This window comes from Panthera pardus, unplaced genomic scaffold, assembly GCF_024362965.1.
Source record: "Panthera pardus isolate Hobbes unplaced genomic scaffold, ASM2436296v1 HiC_scaffold_16, whole genome shotgun sequence".
Lineage (NCBI taxonomy): Eukaryota > Metazoa > Chordata > Mammalia > Carnivora > Felidae > Panthera > Panthera pardus.
This window is the reverse complement of record NW_026526721.1, coordinates 55,417,734-55,444,102: the sequence shown is the minus strand read 5'-3', so window position 1 is coordinate 55,444,102 and position 26,369 is coordinate 55,417,734. Positions and strand designations below refer to the sequence as shown.

Here is a 26,369-nt window from a genome sequence, read left to right as displayed (position 1 = left end):
GGGCCAGGAGACCCAGTAATATGGTTCGAGTCTGAATGTTGACAGCCTTGTTACCCAGGACGAGCCGATGTTTTAGTTTGAGTCGGAAGTCAGGAAAAAATTGATGTCTCAGCTCAATGTGAGGACAGTCAAGAAGAAAAAGTTCCTTCTTTCTTAGAAGACAGTAACCCTTTTGGAGTTCCATTCAGGCCTTCAGGCCCACATTAGGAAGGGTAATCTTTTTAACTCAGTCTACCAATGCAAGAGTTGTTCTCATCCCAAATACCCTCAAAGACACACTCGGAATAATGTATGGCCAAATATCTGGGTATGCCACGGCCCAGTCAAACTGACACATAAAATTCAGCATCATAAATAGTGCCTCGCAATGTTGGCTCTTAAAATTGTTACGTCATTTAATCCTTAACAATTCTTTTAGGTAAGTGCTAATATTAATATCTTGTTACAGATAATGGTACTGAAGCACAGAGAAGTAGTTCATCCAGAATCATGGAGGTAGCAAGTGGTAGAACTATTCCAGTTCTCTTTAAAAAAAAAAAAAAACTTTTTTAATGTTTTTATTTATTTTTGAGAGAGAGACACAGAAAAAGAGTGCAGGCTGTGGAGGGGCAGAGAGAGAGGGGCACAGAATCCAAAGCAGGCTCCAGGCTTCGAGTGGTCAGCAGAAAGCCCGACACGGACCTCAAACCCACGAACCGTGAGATCGTGACCTGAGCCGAAGTTGGAAGCTTAACCGACTGAGCCAGCCAGGCTCCTGAGCTATTCCAGTTCTTAACCATTGTGACTTGAACGCTGTGTGACTTGAACGAGTGTGCAAACTGTTTCCATCATAGACGAACAGGGAAAATGTTTACCTAAGAGCCATGAGCTGTGTATGTGGATAGAATTCAGGATTAGCATTAAGCCTGGAAAGAGTGGGGTCCCTTGGTCCTATAGGCATGAAGGAGTGAAAGGAAGAAATAGACAAATGAGGTCAGAAACCAAACTGTAGGCTGGAGAGTGGAATAAGAGCAGGAGACAAACACAGGAAAAGAAACTGTGAACTGTTCAGAGAACTTGATTTTCCTTGTTATGTTAGTCATGTGGTTGGAGATGGAAAGTGGTGTTGGCAGCAGAGAAATACTGAATCAGAGAAAATGGAAGAGTCAAGTCACTAGAAATGTTCCCCTGTTCAAGAAGAGGTGGAGAGGAATCTATTAGTTAAGATTCTTTTGGCTAAAAGTAGCAGAAACCAACTGGAAAGAACTTAAGCAATAACAACAATGACAAAACAATAATAATAATAATTTATTGGTGGTGGTGCCCCAGTGTAGCTCATAGAATCCCAGACTAGTTATGCTATCAAATATAAAAGGTATGTGATGATAGATTAACTTGCTTTGTTTCAAAAGATAGCTCATACTTTTGGTATGTGCAATCAGCCATGTAACTATGCTAGGTTCACTTCTGATTGTGGTCTTTCTTGTGTGTGATTTTGTTTTCATTCTCAGATCTTTGCCTTAAATGGAGAGTCTTGCCTTCTTCTATCAATTATCAGGAAAAAGAATTTTTTGATCTCTGGATTTGTGCAAATAATCCTAACATCTTGGAAAACAGGTAGTTTTTGATAGTTTTCTAAAATTCTTTATCCATTTTTAATTCCTAACATAATTATGTATGAGACTAGGAAATTTCAGCTATAGATATCTTAGCTTAATAGCTATCATCCCTGTGAACTGTTTCTATCTCTTTGCCACCTATGGAGAGACACTTTGTTAATGTACTTTGCCATCAAGATAAGAGACCTGGATGTAACTATTTGCAAACTTTGGGGACGTGCAGCTGTGTGCAACGTGTGCAGCAGGAGACCATGACCCAGTGTTTGAGTTCTGCCTTCCAGTTCATTTTCACACAATGTATGGCTTTATCATAAAGGAGTCTTATCCAGAAGGTGTCTCCAGGGGCACTAGCCTGTTAGACCATGTGCTTTTTTCTGTTTAAGTCACATATTGATTTCATTGCTTTGTGCTCCTGGAGGAAGAAGTTCAGACTAAAACAGGAAAAAGACTGATTAAGTATTGATGAATGTCACTGTTATTACTGGCCTGTTAGACTTCTGTGACCTTCCTTGGGGAGAAAAGAGTGAGTACCCCCTTTTAATGAAGGCACCCCTAATTCAAACATTGCTTCTCCATAGAGTTTGTCCTAAGTTTTTGGCCTGCATAAGTGGATCAATATTGCAAATATAGACATTAGTGTAATAATTCCTGTTTGGTTATTTTTATCTAGCCTTAAAACAAACAAACAAACAAAAAACCAAGAGAGAGAAAATTAAAAAAAAAATTTTAGAAACTGCTGCTAAAACCCCTTCCACCTGGAGTCCTCAGGTTAGCCATATTTAGAGACTAAGGAGAATGCCATTTGGATGTAAATTTTAAAAAATAAAAAAATAAAATTAAAGAAAAAAGAGGGGAAAAAAAGGAAAATGCCAGAAGCGGTAAGGACTCTTAGATGGCCTGGGGCTTTTCAGTCTTATTTCTTGTTTTACAGGAGAACTTGCTTGTTTGTTTGTTTCCCAAATAACACTTATCTCACACCCCAAATCTATAAGATAAGTGCAGAACTTTCCTGATTGAAATGGAAGCTGGAAATCTGGGGGCCAAAGATCCACTTATCATTTCTGTTCTATGCTCTCTGTACAAAGCTCTGGGGAGCTTAGAGCTTTGAGCTTTAGAGCTGCAGTGAGCATGATTAGACACTACTGATCTGGTCTCATTCCTTCATTTTACAGAAGTGAAAGCTGAAACCCAGATGGGGGCTGAGAAACATGTTGCTAAAGCTACTGGCCGGGGTCTTCTGACTTGTCACTAGTTTCTAGCCCTAACTTGAAACTTAAATATTTCCCACATAGGAACCATGAGTTGGCTCAATTTCAGTATTTAGAATAGTTAATAGTATTTATCCCTTCCTGTGAGGTAAAAACTTTTCATGCAACATTAGGATAGTGTTTAGAGTTCTGACTCTGAGGCCAGGCTGCCTGGGATTGACGCCTGGTTCCATTAGCTGTGAAACCTTGAACAGGTAACAGAACCTCTCTTGAAATTGACTTTCTATCATTTAGGATGGGGTGTAACCATAGTACCTTTTGTATCTTCTCTGGGTCCAGCTGAGTCCCTTAGAAAGACAATTTACTAAGTTTCTGGTTACTGGGGGCTTCTTAGTTATAAGAATTGAGGTCCCTCCCCACATGTCTAACATATATCTATGACTTCTTAGCCCAGCCTTGGGCATTCTTGGACTCACAGAACTGGGATCTGTCCTCTACAGCTTTCTTTACCTCCAGCTTACCATTGTCCCTGGATTGGCACACTCTCACCCTCTTCTTGAAATGTGGTGATGCCATCAGAGAACATAGCAAAATTAGTTTCAAAGATGCATTACAGTGCCCCTTGTGATGACAGGCAAGATAAATTTAGCCACATTGACAGAAAACTGATGGTCTCTCAAAGCCTAAAATGCAGAGAGTCATCTTATATTTATAATTTATGTCCTTGATTCTTGAAATATGCTGACATAATTTTGACCATGTGTATTTCATTTGCACTGAAAAGATTAGGACAAAAAATATGCTTAATGTGCCAGCAAGAGATTTAGGAGATATATAAAGAAAAACTCTTGATTATGAGGGCAATTACTAGAGAGTTGACACTTTATTGAAAGTCATTAATAGTTCCAATTCAATATGGTAGGATGGACCTATGTACTTTGAGAATACACCATGAAATAGCAACACCCTGTGCCATTGGATTTGGATAGAATCACATGAAATTGGTGTATTAAAGTGATGAGAAATGCAGTATAGTTTTTAGACAACATTTGATGAATGGAAGGCCAGAGTAATGGCAAAAAGTGGCATCATCTGTATTTATAGAAAATATAGTGTTATGGTAAGCAGTTAATTGCCAATTGTCAGTAGGGTTAATAGCAATGAACAGCATTTGAATGAACAATCTGTGTAACCAGAATTTAGGCAGGAAATATAATAACAGCTTTTTCTTACAAAGCAATTACATATGTTATCTCCTTTCCCGTTTACAATAACTGTATGAACTTTCACCATTTCTCAGAGGAGGAAACAGACTAAGAGAGGCCCCATGACTTGTCCAGGATTCCTCTCCAGAGCTAAAATTTGAAGCTAAAGCTGTAGGTGTAAACTTGTACTCTTTCTGCCTTATCACATCCAGTCTCCAAAGGCATCCTCTTTGTGTGTGTTTCAAATTTTTTTTATTTGAGTAACATTACACACAATGTTACGTTAGTTTCAAAGTGTACAACACAGCGATTCAACATCTATATACCTTGCTCTATGTTCACCACAGGTATAGCTACCATCCCTCACCATACAACACTATTACAGTATCATTGACTATATTCCCTACGCTGTACCTTTTATGTCTGAGACTTATTCATTCCATCACTGGAAGCCTGTATCTCCCACTGCCCTTCACCCGTTTTGCCCATGCCCCACCCCTTTCCCTCTGGCAACCGTCGGTTTGTTCTCTGTATCTATAGGTCTGATTCTGCTTTTTATGTATTCGTTTGTCTTGTTTTTTTAGATTCTGAAGGCATCCTTTTATATTTCAGGAAGCCTAATGCCAGTTATATACGCTATAGTGACAAAACATACCATTTTACAAATGGTAGTATTCAGAGTTGACCCAGCAGGTAAAATGAAACCATTCTTTTTTGGACCACCAGAGCCTGTTTTTTGTTTCCACTTTATTTTTATTTTTATTTTTAATATGAAATTTATTGTCAAATTGGTTTCCATACAACACCCAGTGCTCATCCCAAAAAGTGCCCTCCTCAATACCCATCACCCACCCTCCCCTCCCTCCCACCCCCCATCAACCCTCAGTTTGTTCTCAGTTTTTAAGAGTCTCTTATGCTTTGGCTCTCTCCCTCTCTAACCTCTTTTTTTTTCTCTCTTTTCTTTTTTTTTTCTTCTTCCGAGGGAGGCTAGACATTTTTTATCACAGTAGCTGAGAAATAGGTATCAGTATACTTCCATTCCATTCATGCTCTGTGTTTATCTGCATTTATAAATGGGGATCACCAACAGGGTAAGAATGATGCTTATCATTTGACTGAACCAAAGAAGTCTGCATTGTGAGAACGATATTTAAAAATATTCATGGGTCGTGTTGCAAGTTAAAATTTAATTTGCTTCCCAAAATCTTTAACTAAAGATAATTGACAGGATTGTGTTTTATTAAAATACTTGAGGTTATTCTTTTCTGAATAAAAACTGCACGTTGCCACAGGGTTTTTGCTCAAAATAGAAACCTCTACAGGTACCACCCCACAGATGTCTTCAAATCAGCACTGCAGGTAGCTGTACATATAGTAGATACCCCCTGATTTGTTTAGTTGCCTCCTCTGTTTGAAACTCACAATAACAGTGAATACCGTATGTGGGTGGAATTAAGTGCTTTTTCACAGTCCTGCTTGAATTTGACCACAGTTCCTCACTCCCTTCTCCTAAGGGGCAAGAGAAATATACCCTGAAGCCCTAAAAAACACAAATCATGGGTTTGATCTGCTCTGCTTCTCCAGCACTGTTTCAGCTGGGAGAAGGCCCTAATCTTGGCCCCCTCCTCCCTGTCCCAGCTTCACAACACATTTATTTCATACAAACTTTGTCCCTTCCCCCTTATTTTTGGTTCGTATAAATAAGAGAAAAACCCTTGTGTAAAACAGGCTCTCAGAATTCACCTTGACATTTTGCCCCACTTCTGAACATGCCCAGTCATGCCCTGACTAAAAGCCATGCCCGGTGGGAGTTGAACTTCTTACCCTTGCTATCAAGAGAAACAATAGCCTTGCTATCAAGAGAAACAATATCATATATCAATTTTTTGATAGTTTGGCTAACTCAAGTCTACAGAACATAGCCATGTGACCAAGAGTAGGAAAATAACAAAACAAAACAAAACAAAATGCCCCAAACCTCCCAAGCCATATGTTTCAAAGGTGGTTAGTATTTTTATGGAACCATAACGAGGGAGGCTCTTGTCCACAGTTTGCCTACTGTTCATTTACATACAGTTCTACTTGATTATATACTACGTGTGTTAACCAACTAGTGATTGGAAATAGCACAGCAGTAAGACTGGGCAGCACAGAGGCCCCTGCAAGTGTGTTTACCACAACAGCAGGGAGAGAAGGGCAGGAGCTGGGAGCACGCTGCAGCCAGGGTGTGGGGCTGATCGGTGATGAAGGGCTGTGCACGGCTCCGTAAGCCCCCAAGGCTGTGACTGAGTGACTGCATGGCACCACAGTGGTCACAGTGCTTCACAGCCCTCCTGAGTTCTCAAACAAGGGATCCATGTGTTCCAGAGCAGAATTATTTGGTGTCATTAAGAGAGACATGGAGATTTCTCTCCAAAGTTTCTTGGGGAAAAAATGTTTGGCAATAATGAGATAAGCTTCAATTATCTGAGGACATCTTTGCAAAAGGCCTCATTTCATGATAATGCAGGATAAATGAAGCATTGGTAAAGTAATGAAGGTTCTCCCATTCTTGTAAATATACCACCCTCCACATTTTCCCTTAAGCTTTTTTCCATGCAGGCTGGAGACGTAATGTCATGTATTGCCAAAAGTCATCAATACAGTGCTCTTCCTTTGTAGTCACGTTTTGGATATAAGGCGTAAGGAGTATCTGTTCATAGAAGTAAGTCATCTTTCACAGACAATAAACAGTTTGATATTTCCTCCTGATGTTGTTTCTTGTTGATCGTGAAGTTGTCATCAGGCAGAAAGCCTACCTTCCATCCCCCTGGGCACCATGAGCAGAGTGTCACCATCAAAAAATGAGAAAGAGAAACAACTTCGAGAGGCAGTCCAAAGGTACCACAATCGACTGGCAGAACAGCAGCCACAGGTGAGCTGTTGTTAATTCTTTCCAAAATCTACCCAAACTCTTTGAGCTGTTGGTTTTATGTGTGCACATGAACTAAGGTGGTTGTTTCCTTCTTTTTTTGTCACCTGCTTTTCATTTTGGGGCTAAGGACTGTTTGGGAGGGAGCACAGTGCCCCAGGGGCTCAGAAAGGGAGGTGAGTTGTTAAAAAAAATACTACCTGGGACATTTAAGCCCATCTACACAGCAGTGCACGTGAGGAATAGGAAGATTTATTTTCCTACAAATTCACATAGAGTCTGGTATAGGCGACATGGTCAAGACTGGGGCATAAGTCTGTATGTTTCCCAAGATTGTGCTCTTCCCTGAGAGTCGATTTTTGAGGTGAAGAATTGGTCTTTTAAAAAATATTAGCCTATTAATATAGAAACTCAATGTCACTTAAGAAAATTCAATAAATAAGACATTACTATCAGTAAATGTAAGAAACCATGACAATTTCAAGTGAAAGAAAAAGTGGCATGCAGAAATATTATTTTAATCTCTTAACTAATAAAGGAATTAGATCTCTGTTTACTTTACAGATTTAACACCCAAATTCAGCATTTTTAAATATAGCCTGTCAACTTCCTCAAATAGAACCTGAGGAGGTCAGCAGCATATGTCCAAATGTGTTGACCTCTCTGTAAATGTCAGGAAATAAAATACTTGAATAGAAAATTCTCTTATGGAGCAGGAAGAATGATCCTCAGGCTTAATACCTTATTATTATGTGTCTCCCTGTGCTTTTTAGAAGATAAACTTTCTTCTCCACCTCATTTCATCTTCTTACCTCTCCCACTTTGCTAGGGATCTGCTGTGCAGATCAGCCCAGCCACCACTTGGAATCACAACCAAAGAAACATGACCCTTCCTGTTAGTCTGTAGTCTCTGGGTCTCTCAGGAAGACCTGACTGAGAGTCGCTTTGCAAACATATTCTCTTAAGCATTCCCTGTCCCCTGAAACTGGTGAAAATTTCTACAGTTCTTAGAGCCTCTAGTCGTGGGTTTGATAACACAGGTCAGAAGTAAAGGTATCATAGCCTGCAGTTATTTTAATCAAGTAGGTACAGTGATCTTTCCAATGTGGAATGTCTTCATTTGTTTTTCATTTCTTGTTTACTACTCCTGTAGATTTGTGAAGACAGACAGCATATCCTGAATTGATTCTATCTTTATTGCAGTCTCTGGATACTTTTTTCTTTCCAATGGAGGTCAGAGCTGACCCTTGGATAGTAATAGTTGCCAGTTGCAAAGACTTAAATTACCCTTTTGTTTGTTTAGTATTGGCTCTTTTATTCATTACTAAGGTAGAGATTTTGATGGTAGCTGTTGGAGTAACATTTGGGCCATCCATTCTGCTTATTCTTTCTTTCTTGGTAGTTGAGTTTTTCATAACGAATTTGATCCAGGTTTATAGATTCAGTCTGTTTTAAATTTAAACAAAGAAGTTTAGCGGTACTTGCATAGAGACTAGTGGCCATCAGTTCAAAGGATGTAAGAATCCTCACCCTCCTCGTCCTCTTTTGTGAAAATAATCTTAACATATTCAACTCACTTTCAACACTCAGTGCCCTTAGCTGACCCTGTTTTGGAGCTAATCAAGGAAAGCTTTGTTTAAGGTTCACCAGCTGTAGGCAACCAGTTAATTTTGAGGTGATCATTGAGCACACACTTGCCTTTGGGTCTGTCCCATGCTAGGCATTGTGGGAAATACAGAGTAACTCTAATACCACGGCCTGAGCTCTGTGAGCTCAGGGATAACCTTGGTTTTGTTTACTGTAAATCTGTTACCGAGAACTGTTCCTGGCAAGTAGTAAGTACTCAATAAATAGTTGTTGAATCAATAATAGAACACACGTTCAGATAATAAACAGTTCTTTTGCAGACCAAGTCTAACAGCTGTTTGAAAATTAGTGACCAGGGGTGCCTGGGTGGCTCAGTTGGTTAAGTATCCAACTCTTAGTTTCAGCTCAAGTCTTGATCTCACAGTTCATTAGTTCAAGTCCCACAATGCGCTCTGTGCTGGTGGCACAGAGCCTGCTTGGGGTTCTCTCTCTCTCTCTCTCTCTCTCTCTCTCTCTCTCTCAAAATAAATAAACTTAAAAAAAAAAAAGAAAATTAGTAACCACTGTAACATAATACTAGTTCAGTATTTGTCTGATCATAACTGAAACTACGATAGAGGTTTATTACAGGGAGATAGTGGGGCAGCTTCAGTCAAAAAAAGGTTCAAAGAAGGAATGGCAGGGGCACCTGGGTGGCTCAGTCGGTTGAGCATCTGACTTTGGCTCAGGTCATGATCTCAAGGTTCGTGAGTTCAAGCCCCGCGTCGGGCTCTGTGTGGGCAGCTTGGAGCCTGGAGCCTGCTTCGGATTCTGTGTCTCCCTCTCTCTCTCTGCCCCTCCCCAGCTTGCACTCTGTCTCTTCCTCTCTCAAAAATAAATAAACATTAAAAAAAAATTAAAAAAAAAAAGAAGGAACGGCAATTAACTTGTGTCTTGAAGTTTATTTAGGGTGAAGAGAGGGAAATGACCGGGCAGGCATTCTAGGTGAGAAAAACATTATAAACGAAGACTTGGAGATTAGCACTGACTTGTTCCTTCATGGTGCCAATCCTCTAAATTACATGCTAAACTTATGTATTTTAAAAAATAGACTCAGCATCTGTGTGACATGTCTCTCTTTTAAAAACTGTGTAACTCATTATAAAATATGGTAATTGCTGAATAGAAGACCTCTGGAAGGTGACCTCAATTCCCCTTTCACAAAAATAACCCATGAAAGTATTCAAAAAACTGTATTTTGGTGATAGCTGCCAGATGCCAGAAACAAGACTCAAAACTGCCCAATAGTCATTGTGAATTACTCTCTTCCTGACCACCTTTCAGATGAAGTTCTGTTAGAATATAACATGGGCAAGGGTGCCCAGAAAAATAGGGCCTTAGTGCCATTCAGGTGAAGTGCAGACATGATTCAGGTGTGGGGTAGATATCACTGGAAAATCAGGAACTGGTTAGTGTATGACTGTGATTCACTATGTCTACTGGTGGTGCCCATTCATTCAATATCGGGAAGTAATAAGATACATGCCGTGTAATTATGGTTTGCCCGCCTCTTGTTCTCCCTCCCTGCCTCCCATTACTAGTGCCTACTTATGCGCTGACCAGACTGGGAAGCAAATATAAAAATGACCTAAATCTGCACATCCCATTTTGTGTTCTCTTGTATTTCATCTTTCATGGCTGAAGGCATCCTGATCTGGAAAATGAAAAGTTCACTAGGTCAATCAAAGACCTTTCTGGATCTTAGATTCTGTGGTTCTGGGTTTTGTATCACTGACAACCAGGAGTGGTAAAATAATTGTAGGAGAGAGAGTATGATGGTACCGGAGCTACAGGCTCATGTCCACTTCTCACACACCCTACCGGTATGATGAGTGACTAACCTCTAGGAGTACCGCCTACCTGAGCTAGAGGATACTCACAGTGGGTCAGAAAACTGTTCTGGTAAAAGAGGTGTCTCAATGGTTAGATCTTGTCCTCTAGGAGAAAATGAAGTAGCTAAGTCCACAGATATCGTTTCCACAGTTGGTATGTTATGTAATCCCTGCAACATAGCAGTCATATCAGTTACAGCAAAAGAGGGAAGTAAAGTTCAAAGGCGTTCAATAATTTGAATCAATTGCACATTTTTAAATGATAAAGTTGGAGTTTGTTTCCTTTTTGTCTAATGTCAACACGGATCTGCTCACATTCTCATAAGGTTGAATACAGACAGAAAGGACATAAGAACATTTACAAAGGCAACAGACCGCTACGTTGCAAAATATCCGTTTAGGAAAATACCTAATGAACTATGTGTACACAGTTCATAAGCTGCGTCAGCAACCCAAAACCCTCTTTATAAATTGTGCTTCTGAAACGCCCATTCCACTCTTTCTCCTTTCTGAATAGATGAATGAATAATCTGTTCCTAACTCCATGTTTCAACTTCATTCCACATTACCCGCTGTTTCTATAGCAAGTGACAAGTGCCACCTGCTGGCCAAACGATAAAGCATTTTCATTTTCATTGTGTCACTTGATGGCTCTGCTACTATGTGGTGTGTTATCTGGATAATTGTTATTCTGTTTGTCAGTAAACCTAGACAATAATTGTTAAAGCCATAGAGTTACAAAATCAGTTTCTCTGCATTTGAGAAACTTTCTACTCCTCAAGTGTGCCCCTTTATGCGTTTTAAGTCACAGGTTAGATTTTCATCTACCTCCCGTTGTGTCATAAGGACGATTGCATCATAATCATGCACGTGGAATATAGCTTTCGGTACATCTCATTCAGGGTTTTTTGGTACCACCTTAAATCCACTTAATGCCTTCAGTTATTAGAACACAGATCATAACTTGATTCCCTGAATAAAGCCTACTCTACATTTACCCCTTTGTACATAAATAATGTTAATGAGTCTGTATTTATATCATACGTGTTTTTGTGGTGTGTGCTGTATCACTTGCGCATCCTGTAGGTCTTTCTGCCTGAGTATTTTCTGACTAATATTAATTTCTTATCCTACACTCTAGGCTCTCTCTAATCTGACTCTCTTTGCTTTCCTGGCAGTACAGTTGACCCTTGAGCAACATGGATTTGAACTGCGCGGGTCCACTTGTGCAGATTTTTTTTTTTTTTTTTTTTTGATAAATACAGTAGAGCACAGTAAGTGTATTTTCTCTTCCTTATTTAACTAATGACATTTTCTTTTCTTTAGTATACTTATTGTAAGAGTACAGTATTTAATACATCTAACATACAAAGCATGTTTTAATTTGACTGTTATCAGTAAGGCTTCCAGTCAACAATATGCTATTAGTGGTTAAGTTTTAGGGGAGTCAAAAGTTAGTTGAAGATTCTCAGCTCTGTAGGGGTTGGCGGCCCAACCCCTGTGTTGTTCAGAGGTCATCTGTAGTTTCTTCCCCTCTATGGGAATTGCCCTGAGTTGGCCTTAGTCCTTAGGTGTATTCTCCATTTCCATGCTGCTCTGAGTGCCTATGATCCTTCCATTTGGTCTGGAGTGGACTTTGTCTCTTTTTTAGCTCTTCAAGATCTAAAAATATCATTCTCTGTATGAAGTCTTTTCTCATTCTCTCCCTGTAAAAATGTCTTCTTTCCAGTTCTCTTTGTCCTTAATGGGTCTTTCTTAGAACATGTTTTACTTTATACTTGGTACAATAGTTATTTGTGTATCTGTTCTGTCTCCTATATTAGACTATAAACTTTTAGAAAGAAGGGACCATTTTTATTCATCCTTGCGTTCCCCAAAATACCTAGGCCTGGACCTTTCAACGTAATAAGTATTTACCAAACAATGAATGAAAGGTTAAAGGAATAATCTGATTTATGCATAACTCTTCACAAATAGGTACAAAAATAATTAGTTTTCATTTGGTTGAGTTGGTTCACTCTACAAAAGTTAGACTTAACACTTTCTGTGTACATTTTGGAGACCAAAATGTTCTTACACTTGGTCAAAATAAGGTGTGGCATTTGGATGGGAATACAGAGACTGTATTTGGATTTAATTTGTCATGTTCATGGTCTTTGCATCAAGTGAAGAGCCTGTGTAAAATGTCATGCCTGTTAAAAAGGAATTCCAGCAACAGCATTCTGTTCTTTTGTGGTGCTCACGTGGACACAAAAAAATGAAATAGTATAATCTGACAGTTCCCACATTGGTTGTTTTAGCAGTAAATGTGGAGCAAGAAAGGCTTCCTGAACTTTTAGCTGTGTTTTTCAAATTGAAATGGCATATCTGAACACAACTTTGTAATGAAGAGTACGAATGCATTTTCCCATTTAGAATTTAATCTTTTAAATGTGTCATTATTGTGTAGGATGCTGAGATTTCAAATCTCTATAACCATGGAGACAGATGCCTTAGAAAATATATTTATTCATCAAGAGTACTTTTCAGTCTTCTTACATAAACTGCCATGATCTAAAATTTATGATACCTAAAGACCCTTGTCTAACAAGAAGCTATTATATTCACTGTAGTTGAAATATTTTACTTTATTACTCTTGCTACAAAGATCTCATTTCTCTGTGGTGATGTGTTGTTTTTCCGAAAGGGATAATGCATAATATATTCACACTTGTGGGCCCTGTGTTCACAGCATAGCAAACGAGACGTTAAGTGAATTGTTTATGTTGAACTAGTTTAGAAGTTCCTTGAGGGTAGATATCACATGTTCTTTCTCTTGTATACCTCCACCACCACACCTGGCTCATTATTGGGTAAAATAGATGTCCAACAGAAGATGTTCACCTTCTTAACTTGAATTGCTTGTCCAAATTATATTTCATTTCATTTCATTTCATTTCATTTCATTTCATTTCATTTCATTTCATTTCATCTTTATTTTATTTTATTATATTGTATTTTATTTTATAGAGAAAGAACACAAGCAGAGGAGAGGGGCAGAGGGAGAGAGAGAATCTTAAGCTTCACTGAGCATTGAGCCCGACACGGTGCTCGATCCCATGACCCTGGGATCATGACCTGAGCCGAAATCAAGAGTCTGACACTCAACTGACTGAGTCACCCGGACACCCTGTCCAAATTATTTTCTAACTCGTCTTTTCCTGAGGAGCTGATGTCACACTACATGACAGAACAACACTGTGGTTTACTAAGCAATCTGGGACAGCGCCAGTAGTTAGATGCACATCAGAACAGCCAGAGCAGAACCCCTTCAGGGAGCAGTGTTGTCTGAGGGGCCCAGGACAGTCCCTCTTCCTGACTTCATAAGTCACCCTATTATGCCCTGAAGATTGGGACCGAGAAATACCATCTATTGTCTGCTCCTGGGTTTCACAAACATGACCAGTGCAGCTGCTGAGGACCAATAGGAATGTGAGTCCAAAGGGAACTTCTTGCTCTGAGAAGGACAGAAGTAGCTTTGACTACTGACGAGGGCAGGCAGTCTTGCCACATTTCATCCCACACTCTGCATGTCAGTCATTCCTGTTCACATCTACAGAGATGGAGAGAGTAGACGTTCAGGTGTGTCGTGTGAAATGATTTTCACTGGAGGGAATATTAATTTGGATTTTAGTGCAAGTATACCTATTAGATCTCTGCCCTATAAAAATTTCTTGGGCACCTGAACTGCATGTACAACCAGTTCTCAATTAGTGTGCATGCTCTTTAGGGATAATCAGAGGCTGCCTGGTACCCTGGAAGCACTGCGGGGGCTGTTTCCTCACTGCTCAGAGTGAGGTACAGATATTTGGCTTCCTTCCAAAGCAGGCTACTCACTGGTCCCTTCTAAAGGAACCCGGTATCTCTGAATCTGTACCCCTGAGCACCAACACTCCGGAATCCACTCCTGAATCTTTCCCTCTCAGCTTGAATCTCATTTCTCATCTTGTTAGTCCTAATCTCCCCTCTTACTCAGGACCCAGCTTCACATTTTCAGTTCAGTTTAAGGAACTGTATTCCACAATTGTTCTGATTTTGAAGTCTGGCCCCACATCTTATGCCTCTTGATTTATCGTTGTTAAGCCTTTTCTACCTGATTGTATTCTTGGTTTGAGTCTGGTTCCTTCCTCTGGCCTAACTCCTATAGGCTTGAGTGAAGTTCAGATGTAATCTCTATTTTCTACCTTGTCCTTAACCAGCAAGTGCTTTAACCGTGCCCTTCTTCAGTCAGTCTTGCTTGCCCAGACCCAGTCTTCTTTTTTTTTTTTAATTTTTTTTTGACGTATATTTATTTATTTATTTATTTTTTGAGACAGAGAGAGACAGGGGATGAATGGGGTAGGGTCAGAGAGAGAAGGAGACACAGAATCCGAAACAGGCTCCAGGCTCTGAGCGGTCAGCACAGAGCCCGACGCGGGACTCGAACTCACGGACCTGCGAGATCATGACCTGAGCCGAAGTCGGACGCTTAACCAACCGACTGAGCCACCCAGGCGCCCCAGACCCAGCCTTCTTACACAGGGTGGTGTATTGACACACCTGGGGGCTCTAATCCAGATCCAGAGAATTAATTGTTATTTGCTATGACCTTTCCTTTCTGATGGTCTAGAATCATCCTTCCTCTACTCAGAGAATCCTCAAGGAGGTCTTCTAGCCAAGACCACTGGTAATTATTCCTGGCATTTGAAAATAACTATTACTTAAAATGTTTCTGAACACAGGCAGATCTAGTTTTTTTGGACCTTGAGGTTTGTATAGTTTCGTGCCCCTCCCCCCAGTCAAATAAATCACAAAATTTATAAATATGAAGTTGGGGGCAGAGCCTTGGAAGGGGTCTGTGTTGAAGAGGGGTCCTGAAGCCAAAGCCTCATTTGCTTCATGGTTTATCTGCCACTTGTTTCTGCATATACTGTGCCATTTGATTGCCACAGGGTTTTTGTAGTAAATGATAATTGCATATTTTTTGGGTTTCCAATTCCCTTCTCCTCTTCAATTTCTTCCCCAAGATTTCCATAATCGTATATATTTTGGTGAATTCTAAAACTACTCTGAATGATTAACTGCACACGTTAAATAGATGAGGAGTTTAAAGGAGAAGGATGAATGGAAGGATTGAATGACATAGTGCTTATAATGTGCCACTGTTAGAGGTGCTGTAAGTGTACTGACTCACTTAAACCCTATGACACTCCTATGCTTTTATAATTCCTCATTCATAGAAAAGAAAACTGAGGTGCAGAGAAGGAACTTGCCAAGTGGAGTTAGGAAGCCAGAGAATCTGACACAGTCAAGCTCCAGACCCCTTACTGTTAATCAGGCATGTGCCTTTCTTGGCTTAAGTCACATAAACAAGACAGGAATACAGATACACTTAGAATAGGAGATTGATTCTTATTTCAAAGCTGTTTGAACCTCTCTGATATCTTGCTTTCAGTTTGGATTGATAGCTCTTCAGCGTGGGAGAAATTGAGAAATTAATAGCTAACAGCAATCATAATTTTTCTTTTTGAGGAACTCCGTCTCTATTAGGCAGATTTGGAGGGCAGTGATCTCTCTGGAAGACGGTATAGAGGGAAGATGTTTAGGGGCTCTTTATTTTATTCTATTTTTTTTAAATTTTTTTAAATGTTTTATTTATTTTTGAGATAGAGAGAGACAGAGCATGAACAGGGGAGGGTCAGAGAGAGAGGGAAACACAGAATCTGAAGCAGGCTCCAGGCTCTGAGCTGTCAGCACAGAGCCCAACGCGGGGCTCGAACTCAGACTGTGAGATCATGACCTGAGCCGAAGTCAGACGCTTAACCGACTGAGCCACCCAGGCGCCCCTTTAGGGGCTCTTTAAAGATGGTGGAGGCAGCTGAATGTGGTAGGCAGCACTGGCCTGGTGTCAGGATCTTTAACTGCAGGTCCCAGCTCTTTTTTATAAAAGCAGCAGACCTCAGGCCTGCCTGAAGTCTCTAGTCCTTGATCTTAGTATCCCCTAACTCAGTAAAAAGAAGGGGATTAAGCTGGATGTTCACAAAGACCCATCCAATTTTAGAGCGTGTGAATATTGCCATCTTTGTTTGCAAGCTGTTAAGTTTTAAATATCTATATTTATTAATTTTATTCTGAATGCAAACATGAGGTTTCTGGAGCAAAGAAAATTATTATTTAATTATAGCAAATAATTGCGCTGATTCCCATTTGCCCTAATTTGTATCCCTGAAGCAATGGATGAGATGAGTCAGATCAGATGTTGTCCTACATATACCAGAATTTGTACTCCTGGTAAAGAACTCTGAAAGGGGGGTTGGGGAGGGGAGAATCTGGAAGTTTATATAGGAGAGAAACAGCCATCTGTCTATTCCCCTCCATACGCATGTAACCCTTTGCTCTTTGGGAGGGATCCTGAATTCTTACTCTTCCCTTTGAAATATAAATAAGTCTTTCTAGGGCAAGATAAGACTAACTTCTCCAGCCTTTACAACCCAGGCAATGTCCACACCGTCTCCAATTCCATTCCTCCCTCAAAATGTAAACACATACCTTCAAGGAGGTAAATCTCTTTGGAGATGCTCTCTCACTAATAATTAGTCATAAATTAATTTCCTAGGTTTGTTATTCTATCCCAGGTCTCAAGTTTTAGCAAAATTCGATCAGAAAGCCCTGATGGTATGGATACATAAAAGTATTTTCTCTGTAGCATCACAAAGCACAGATATTATTATAAGGGAGATTCCTCAGCCTTCCAGGTCTGTGAGTCTGTGATGATTGGGCCATCTGAATGACAATGTCACATGTTTGAAAAATACGGATTCCCTGGGATCTGCCAGACTGACTGAACAAGATTCTTGGGGACTTAAGCCTTGGAATCTGCATTTCTACTTAGCTCCCCAGATGATTCCTAGATACCACAGACATTCCCGGGTTGAGGATCCCTCAGCTTTTCCGCTTTTCTGACACTTCATCTTATGCAGCTTTTGCTGATTCAGTCTATGATTTTCAGGGCTTTCCAAACATGTAAAGAAATTTAAGAGTCTTTCTGGGAGAGTTTATAAGTGTCATATAAAAATAAATAACTGATATTAGCAAGATTTCTAGGCTGATAATGATTCTTTGAAGTCTGGAGATGATGGTGATGATTTAAAAAAATGCTGTTGTTAGTAAACAGCTACTCCTTAAGTAAATGAGACAGAATTTAAAGCAGGTTAACAGTTATATAGATTTCCGTTCTATAAAATATGCAATTAAAGATGTAAAAATGGGTTTTTAAAATAAAAAAGCATATAAATGATTTTAAAAACTATATTTAAAGAATTATAGGTCAATTCCATAAGTAATCTTCATCCATCTATTAGTAGAAATGCATCTATCAGTAGAAATACCTGTCGCTAATTAAGGAGGGAAAACTTTTGGAGGAACTAGTAACATTTTTCATTAAGGTCAATTTCATTTAACACACTTAACATGTGCCAATTTATTTTAGTTCGCTAATTATATGTTATCCCTGTCTCCACAGAAGATATTTTGATAGATAAAACTAAAATACCCTACTTTTTGTCTTAATGCTTTAGAAAACTTTTTTCTAATCTTACTTTTTCGTGTTTTGTTTTGGTCTTTTGCCTTTAATTCTGCTGAATTATTAAATTAAGTGTGCAAGTATTACCTCTGTATTTATTATGATCCGGGCACTGCACTAAATCCACATTTTAGAAAAGATTTTCTTTGTTTTTCAGTGTAGTTTTAGGTTTACAGTAAAGTTGAGAGGAAGATACAGAGATTTCCCATACACCCCATGCCCCCACACATTATTCATAGCCTCCCCCATTATCCATATCCCCCAGCAGAGGGGTACATTTGTTATAATTGGTGAACCTACTTTGACATGTCATAATTACCCAAAGTCCATAGATCCTTAAGGTTCACTATTGGTGTACAATCTATGGGTTTGAACAAATGGATGATGACATATACCTGTCATAGTACCATGCAGAATATATTTATTGCCCTAAAAATACTTACTCTGTGCTTTGTTTATCTCTTTCCACTCAACCCCTGGCAACCTGTGATCTCTTTACTGTCTCCATAGTTTTGTGTTTTCCAGGATGTTGTGTAGGAGGAGTCATAAATCGTATGTAGACTTTTTAGATTGGCTTCTTTCACGTAGTAATATGCACTTAAGTTTCCTTATATCTTTTCATGGTTTTATAGCTCATTTCTTCCTATCACTGCATGATATTTCATTGTCTGGATACACCAGTTTATCCGTTCACCTACCAGAGTAGATCCTAGTTACTTCCAAGGTTGGGAAATTTTAAATAAAGCCGCTATGAACATCCATGTGGAAGTTTTGTTTGGATGTAGATTTTCAACTCTTTTGGGCAGACACCAAGAAGCGCTATTGCTGGATCGTCTGTTTGGCTTTCTAAGAAACTGCCAAGCTGTCTTCCAGAGTGGCTGTGCCATTTTGCTTTCCTACCAACAGTGAACAATGGCTCCTGTTGCTCCACATCTTCACCAGCATTTGGTGTTCAATGTTTTAGATTTTGGCCACTCTAATAGATGCGCAGCGATGTCGTTTTGATTTACATTTCCCTGATGGCCTGTGATGTGGAGCATATTTTAATATACTTATTTTCCATCTGTGTGTCTTTGGTGAACTCTCAAGATTTTTGGCTTATGTTTAAATTGGATTGTTATTGACTGAATTTTAAGAGATTTGCTTTTTGCATATATTTTGGATAACCATTGTTTATAAGATGTTTCTTGTGTAAATATTTTCTCCAAGTCTGTGGCATATCTTCTCATTGTCTTGATCCATTGGTTTTTATTTAAAGGCCACTGCTCAGATAAATGAGGTAAGTTTCAGAGAGGAAGCCAGGTAGGTTGAGGGGTCAGAAAGGAAAGAAGTGGGAGCCATGAGTAATAAACTACTCTTAAAAGAAAGTTTGTATTGAAGGGGCAGAGAAATAAAGGGTTGTAGCTAGAGGGTTAGGGGGGTAGGGTTGAGGTAAATTTGTAGTTAGGAGAAGTTTGACAATGTTTCTGGACTAAGAAGGGAGCCAGTGAGACTCATAGCACACGTGAGGCCTGACTGATACAGAAAGATTTCAGCAAAGACAGGAAGGATTACTTGGACGCAGTTAGAGAGTTTAAGTTAGGGTAAGAGGAGAGACATTTTTTCCCTCTGAGATTGTGGGAGAGAATGTCAAGGGGTTCATACACACCTAATACCTAGTTTTGTTTTTTTCTAAAGAAGAGTCAGGGCCATCTGCTGATGGTGAAAGAGGCAAGCTTTGTGTACAGAGCATGATGAAGATTTGAAACAACCTTTGTCAAGGGGCACAGAAGCTAACCAAGGATGAATAAAACAATAAGTCCAGAGAGGATGAGAACCAGGTCTTTTTTTATGGTGTGTTTTCAACAGTAATGCAAACTTTACAGCCTGAAATTGCTGAGCACACGGGGAAAATGATCAATGATCTGATTGATTTAAGGCTGGGGTTTATTGTGTTGGGTGTGGCCAAGCATAGCTGAAGTGATGAACTGTTTTTCTCAGGCAGAATGGGGAATGGAAAAGAAGCCAAGAGGGGGTGTGGCAGATTGAGAGAAAAGAGAAGAACTGAAGGAATAAAAGTTTCAGTAGCTATGAAGAACATTAATAATCCTGAGAGAAATAGAAGAACTGTAAATTATAAGGAAGCAAAAGGATTTCAGAGCTGGATAGTGTTTAAGGGACAGAAAGATCGGTGTAAGTTCACTTAATTTGAGCAGTTCCTGGAATTCCACGGTGAAGTATGTGATGAAATTAAGGAGAAAGATAAAACAGGACTCGTAAGAGAATTGGACCCAACATATTAAGGATATGGTGTACCTTTACTGTAGATACAGTGAAATGATTCATTGACTGTAGTGAAACTTTCTGGATATAGAGCCATGCAGCGAAAGGAAGATATTCAGTGTGGCTATCTTTGAATGCCTCTTCCCCTAACTACTACTGTGTTTTTCCAATTATGAGTGAATTTTGCCTTCATCTGGAGGCATTACTACTGGCATCTGGAGGTCATTTCAGTGTCTGGTATTGGCTTCTGTATCGCCTTAAAATATTTTATTTGACTAGCATTATTGATGTGTTTCTGTTCAAAGTGTAGTTGAGACATTTTAATTTTTGCTGTGTTTTTCTGTAATGTCTAAAGTTCTGCGGAAACACAACTCTGAAATTAATATAGAAGAGGAAAGTTTATGGAATTTATAAAAGTTTTTGTTTACTCACAATCTTAGTTTAGTGATGTGATTAGTAGAGGTTGAAAGTCATTACAATAAAATTATATAGCAAAAAGTGATGATCTTTAAGCCAGTACCCAAAATGATACAAACCTAAATAATAGAACTGTATCATACATATAGTGTTACTAGCCTAAGCTCAATCCATTTTGCGGTATCAGGAACAAAACTCATCCTAGGGTGATGCAAGCATTGGAAGAGAGTGTATACAGGCATTTAATGCAAAGCATCTCAAAGAGGCGATAATATCCAACAAGAGTGAGAAGTAGTCGTATTATGCATGTAGAATAAGCTTGTGTCAGTGTTTCAACTGTGTGGAATAGATGAGCTATGGGCTCCGGGGGCATCTCTTTATCTTTTCAATCATCAGCATTTTATTGAGTACCTGTAAAGTGCTAAACATTGTTAGGTATTGCACATAAAACATGTGTTTGGAAGTTTCCAATCTATCAAGAGAGACATGCATGTTAGCATACAACTAAGTGTGATCCATACCATGATAAAGGGAGGTAGAAGTGTTATAATCGGAGACTTCTGCTATAAATGTGGCTATACAGACTTAGCATTTTCCTATTCTACTTCTGGAAGCCTTCTAAGAGCAACAAGGAAAACAGAAAACAAAAATGTGAACTCAAATTTCAGTCATACTAGAAGACATATATACTAAAGTATTGCTCGGGGCTGCTCGAAGCTGCCAAGATACTACAGGAAATCCACAGGAGGCAGGGGAAAGAAGTGGAAGAAACAGCCTAGCAGTAGCACATCTAAAGAATTAATACAAATACTCTTAGTGAAAAAGGGTACTTCTGGAGATGGAAAAGCTCTAACCATCATCTACTTTAGCCAGAAGGCAACAAGAACCCTACTGGACTTACTCTGATTCATAGAAATAGATGTGAAATGCACATGAAAGTACTCAAAAGCTGTATTTGCAGAAGCTGTGTGTATGTGTATGCGTGGAGATGAGAAGAAAAGAAGTTTGGCTTGGGGTGGAGGGCACACTTGCCTAGAATCTTGTCCTCCCTTTCTATAGAAAACTTGGGGAAAGATCTAGTCCTGGAAATCCTAACTCTTATATGTTTAAGAAATGAGCTAGTATAGCAGCTAAACAAGATGTCATACAAAAAGAAAAAAAAAAGATTCCAGTAAAATATGAACAAGACACAATATAAATATATAACATAAAAATAAGAATCCATAAGAAAAAAAAGGAAAACCCAGTAAAATATAAATGATTCGACAAAAAAGAAGCAACTACATCCACTTCTGATAAAAACTCACATCAAATCAGGAGCAGAAGAAAACTGTCTCAATGTGATAAAGGGAAATCTACAAAAAAAACCTGACAGGTAGAATTGTGCTTAGTAGTGAAAAACTAAATTGTCTTCTCCTACAATCAGGAATTAACCAAGGAGGTTTGCTCTCACCACAGTTCAGCATTAGATAAGAAGTTCTAGGCAGTGCAAGAAAGTAAGAAAAAGATGCAACAACGTGGTTGGAACTAGAGTATATTATGCTAAGCGAAATAAGTCAGAGAAAAACAGATGTCATATAATTTCACTCATGTGTGGAATTTGAGAAACTTAACAGATGAACACAGGGGAAGAGATGGAAAAATAAGACAGAAACAGAGAGGGAGGCAAACCATAAGAGGCTCCTAAATACAGAGAACAAGCTGAGGGTTGATGGGGGTGGTGGTTGGGAAAGAGGGGTAAATGGTAACAGGTGGGCATCAGGGAGGGCACTTATTGGGATGAGCACTGGGTGTCATATGTAAGAGATGAATCACTGGTTCTACTCCTGAAGGTAAGACTATAGTGTATGTTAACTAACTTGAGATAATAATTAAAAAACCTAAGAAAAAAGAAAGTAAGAAAAAGAAACAAAAGGCATTTAGATTGCAGATGAAGAGGCTAACTGTTTTTCTTTTTAGTTGTGACAGTTTATGTACGAAGTCAGATGGTATCTATAAAAAAGGTACTAAAACTAGTGAAGGGAGCTTAGCAAGGTTGCAGGGCACAAAATTAGTATATAAAAATCAACTATTTCTACATACTAGCAGCAAGAAATTGAAAATTAAAAATACTATGTACAGTAACATTAAAATATATGAACTACTATAGGAAGGAGAGTCAATAAAAAATTTAAAAAATATGTGAAATACTTAGGGAGAGATTTAACAAAAAAATATGCAAGACCTGTACACTGGAAACTATAAAACATTGCTGAAAAAATTACATGAGACAAATAAATGGAGAGATAACCTATGTTCATGGGTTTGCAGATCCAATATTGTTAAGATGTCAGTTCTCCCCAACTGGTCTATAGACTTAACCCAACCTCAGTCAAAATTTATGCAAGATTTGTTTTTGGTAGAAATTGCAAACGTTCCCAAATCATGTGCAATGCCAACAGTAATCAAAATAACATTGAAATAGAACAGTTGGTGGACTGACATTACCTAATTTCAAGACTTATAAACCTGCAGTAATCATGACAGTGTGGTATTGATGTAAAAGGAGACAAATAGAGCAATAGAATGAGAATCCAAAAATAGACTCACACATATATGTTCAGTTGTTTTTCAATAAAGGGAATAATACGTTTCAGTGGGAGAAAGAGCAACCTTTCAACAAATGATACCAAAACCCTTGGATAGCCCTATGTCCCCCAAATAATGGACCTTGACTCTTACCTCAGTACTAAAATTATCTTGAAATGGGCCATAGCTTAAATGTAAAAGCTTACATTTAAAACCACCCAAAAGACAAATTATGGTCTGTCCAATCAGTGGAATACTACTCATCAGTAGAAAGGAATGAACCACTCATCCACACAACAATACATATTAATTTCAAAATAGTTCTTCCCAGTGAAAGAACCAGAAAAAATGCATAATTTTTGATTCCACTTAATCATTCTAGAAAATGAAGGTAATCTGTATTGAGAGAAAGCAGATCAGTGGTTGCCCATGGATTGGATGGGGGTAGGAAGGGGTGTAGAGAGGGCCAAAAGGAGCACAAGGAAACTTTTGGGCATGATAAGTATGTTCATTTTCTTGATGATTATGATGACTTTATACATATGTCAAATCTTATCACATTGTACACTTGAGTTATGTGCAATGAATTATATATCAAATTATATCTCAATATAGCTGGAAATGTAAAAAAAGTTGACACAGATCAGAAGGAAATTTTACACACACATTTAGAAACAAGTTTTTACTTAGTAAAAAAAAATTTTTTTTAAAGTTATTTTTATGAAGGAAGACCTCAAAGAAGAAATATAAGTATTTAGGAAGAGATGTTGAAATACAAAGAAACAGTGCAATTAAAAAATGATTTGGTAGAACTCAAGGAAGAAATAGGAAAAATAAATCATACAATTGGAAAGAATTACAAAGGCAGATTATCACTCTGATAAACACAGTGGGAATATAACATTTTTAATGTTTATTTTTGAGAGAGAGAGAGAGTGTGCACAAGTGGGGGAGGGGCAGAGAGAGAGGGAGACAGAATCCAAATCAGGCTCCGGGCTCTGAGCTGACAGCACAGAGCTTGACGCAGGGCCTGAACCCATGAACCGTGAGATCATGACCTGAGCTGAAGTTGGATGCTTAACCGACTGAGCCACCCAGGTGCCCCAACACAGTGGAAATATAGAGTGGGGGTCAGCACACTATTACCCATTAACCAGATCTAGCCCACTACCTATTCATGTATGGCCCTTAGACTGAAAATAATTTTTATGTTATTGGATGATTGAAAAAAGAAGAACATGCAATAGAGACCGTAGTGGTCTACAAAGTCTAAAATATTTACTATCTAGCCCTTTACAGAAAAAGTTTGCAATCCCCTGGTATAGAGGATAAATGTGAAAAAGCAAATAAAATGAATAGAAATTAGGAAGGGCTTACTTATAGTTACAAAGAAAATGATAATAGAAGTGGAAAAAGGAGATTCAGTATTAGCATAATTGGAATACCCAGAGAAAAAGTAAGGGAAGGACACACTTTTAAAGATATAAGTCAGGAAAACTTTTAATTCAAACAAAACCAAAAACCTTGAAGCTACATATCTGAAACAGTACACTGCATGGTAGGGTAAACTATCCCAGAATAGTCAACAATAAGACATATCCTAGAAAAGTTACTCAACTGTACAGTAAAATATAATATGGTTCGATGAATAGGCATAAAGATCAAATCACTTATAGAGACAAAAAAATTCAGATTGGCTTCAAATTTTCTACAAAAATAAAAACTCACCTCAAGTGATAGGAAGTAAAAACTATAAGATTCTCAAGGAAAGGAGGTGTAAACCAAGAATTTTATATTCAGCACACCATTCTTCAAATAAAAAGCCTACAAACAAAAAGTTTTGAAAAAAAGAATCCCTTTTTGAGAAAAACAAGTAAAGATCAAATTTCAACCAGCCAAGAGACATCTGAAAATTCTATACCAAAAAACCCAAATATAATCATTTACTGTATTTAATTATAGGCTATAGGCTATAAATATAGTTAAACTGTAGTCTCAAACATATGTGACATTAGGTATCAAACTGAATGTAAATGCCCTGGCAATGTAGAAATTCAACTAACAAAACAAAAGAAGCCAAGGATGAAAGGTGAATGGTGATTTGTTCACCATAGAAAATTTGTCTGTCATAGAAGACCAAGAAGTATCACTGAAATTTAAGCATACTTTTCCGTACTGATGTAAATACTGAGAAAGAGAATGTCAGTAAATATCAGACAGCAGAAGAAAAGAGAGGAGACAAAATAAACAAATTTTATCTTCGTCCAGAGTAGGAAACTTATAGATACTGCCTCAAGATGGAAAGAACTAAGAATAAGAGTTTTATAACATTATCATTGTTCAGACATCAGACAACACAAAGAAATAAAAGGCATCCAAATCGACCAGGAGGAGGTCAAACTCTCACTCTTCTCAGATGACATGATACTCTATATGGAGAACCCAAAAGATTCCACCAAAAAAACCTGCCAGAACTGATTCATGAATTCGGCAAAGTTGCAGGATATAAAATCAATGTACAGAAATCATTTGCATTCCTATACACCAACAATGAAGCAACAGAGAAATCAAGAAATTGATCCCATTTACAATTGCATAAAAACCCATAAAATACCTAGGAATAAATCTAACCAAAGAGGTGAAAAATGTATACACTGAAAACTTAGAAAGCTTATGAAAGAAATTGAAGAAGACAAGAAAAAAAAAAAAAAAAAAAAAAAAAAGGAAAAAAAATTCCATGCTCCTGGATAGGAAAAACAAATATTGGTAAAATGTCTATACTACCCAAAGCAATCTACATAGTCAATGTAATCCCTATCAAAATAACACCAGCATTCTTCACAGAGCTAGAACAAACAATCCTAAAATTTGTATAGAACCAGAAAAGACCCCAAATGGCCAAAGCAATCTTGACAAAGAAAACCAAAGCAGGAGGCGTCACAATCCCGGACTTCAAGCTGTATTACAAAGTTGTAATCATCAAGATAGTATGGTACTGGCACAAAAACAGACAGATCAATGGAACCGAATCAGGCACCCAGAAATGGACCCACAAATGTATGGCCAACTAATCTTTGACAAAGCAGGAAAGAATATCCAGTGGAATAAAGACAGTCTCTTCAGCAAGTGGTGCTGGGAAAAC

At 38.5% G+C, this 26,369-nt stretch overlaps 1 protein-coding gene across 1 annotated transcript in view; it reads left to right on the top strand.

Annotated features, from left to right (window-relative positions):
• MORC1 (MORC family CW-type zinc finger 1) overlaps positions 1–26,369 on the top strand; it is a 162,134-nt gene that overhangs the window by 89,312 nt on the left and 46,453 nt on the right. Inside the window, exons 16-17 of the mRNA XM_053903323.1 lie at positions 1,491–1,596; positions 6,787–6,925. Of these exons, the coding sequence (XP_053759298.1) occupies positions 1,491–1,596; positions 6,787–6,925 (245 nt within the window). The remainder of the gene's footprint in view (positions 1–1,490; positions 1,597–6,786; positions 6,926–26,369) is intronic.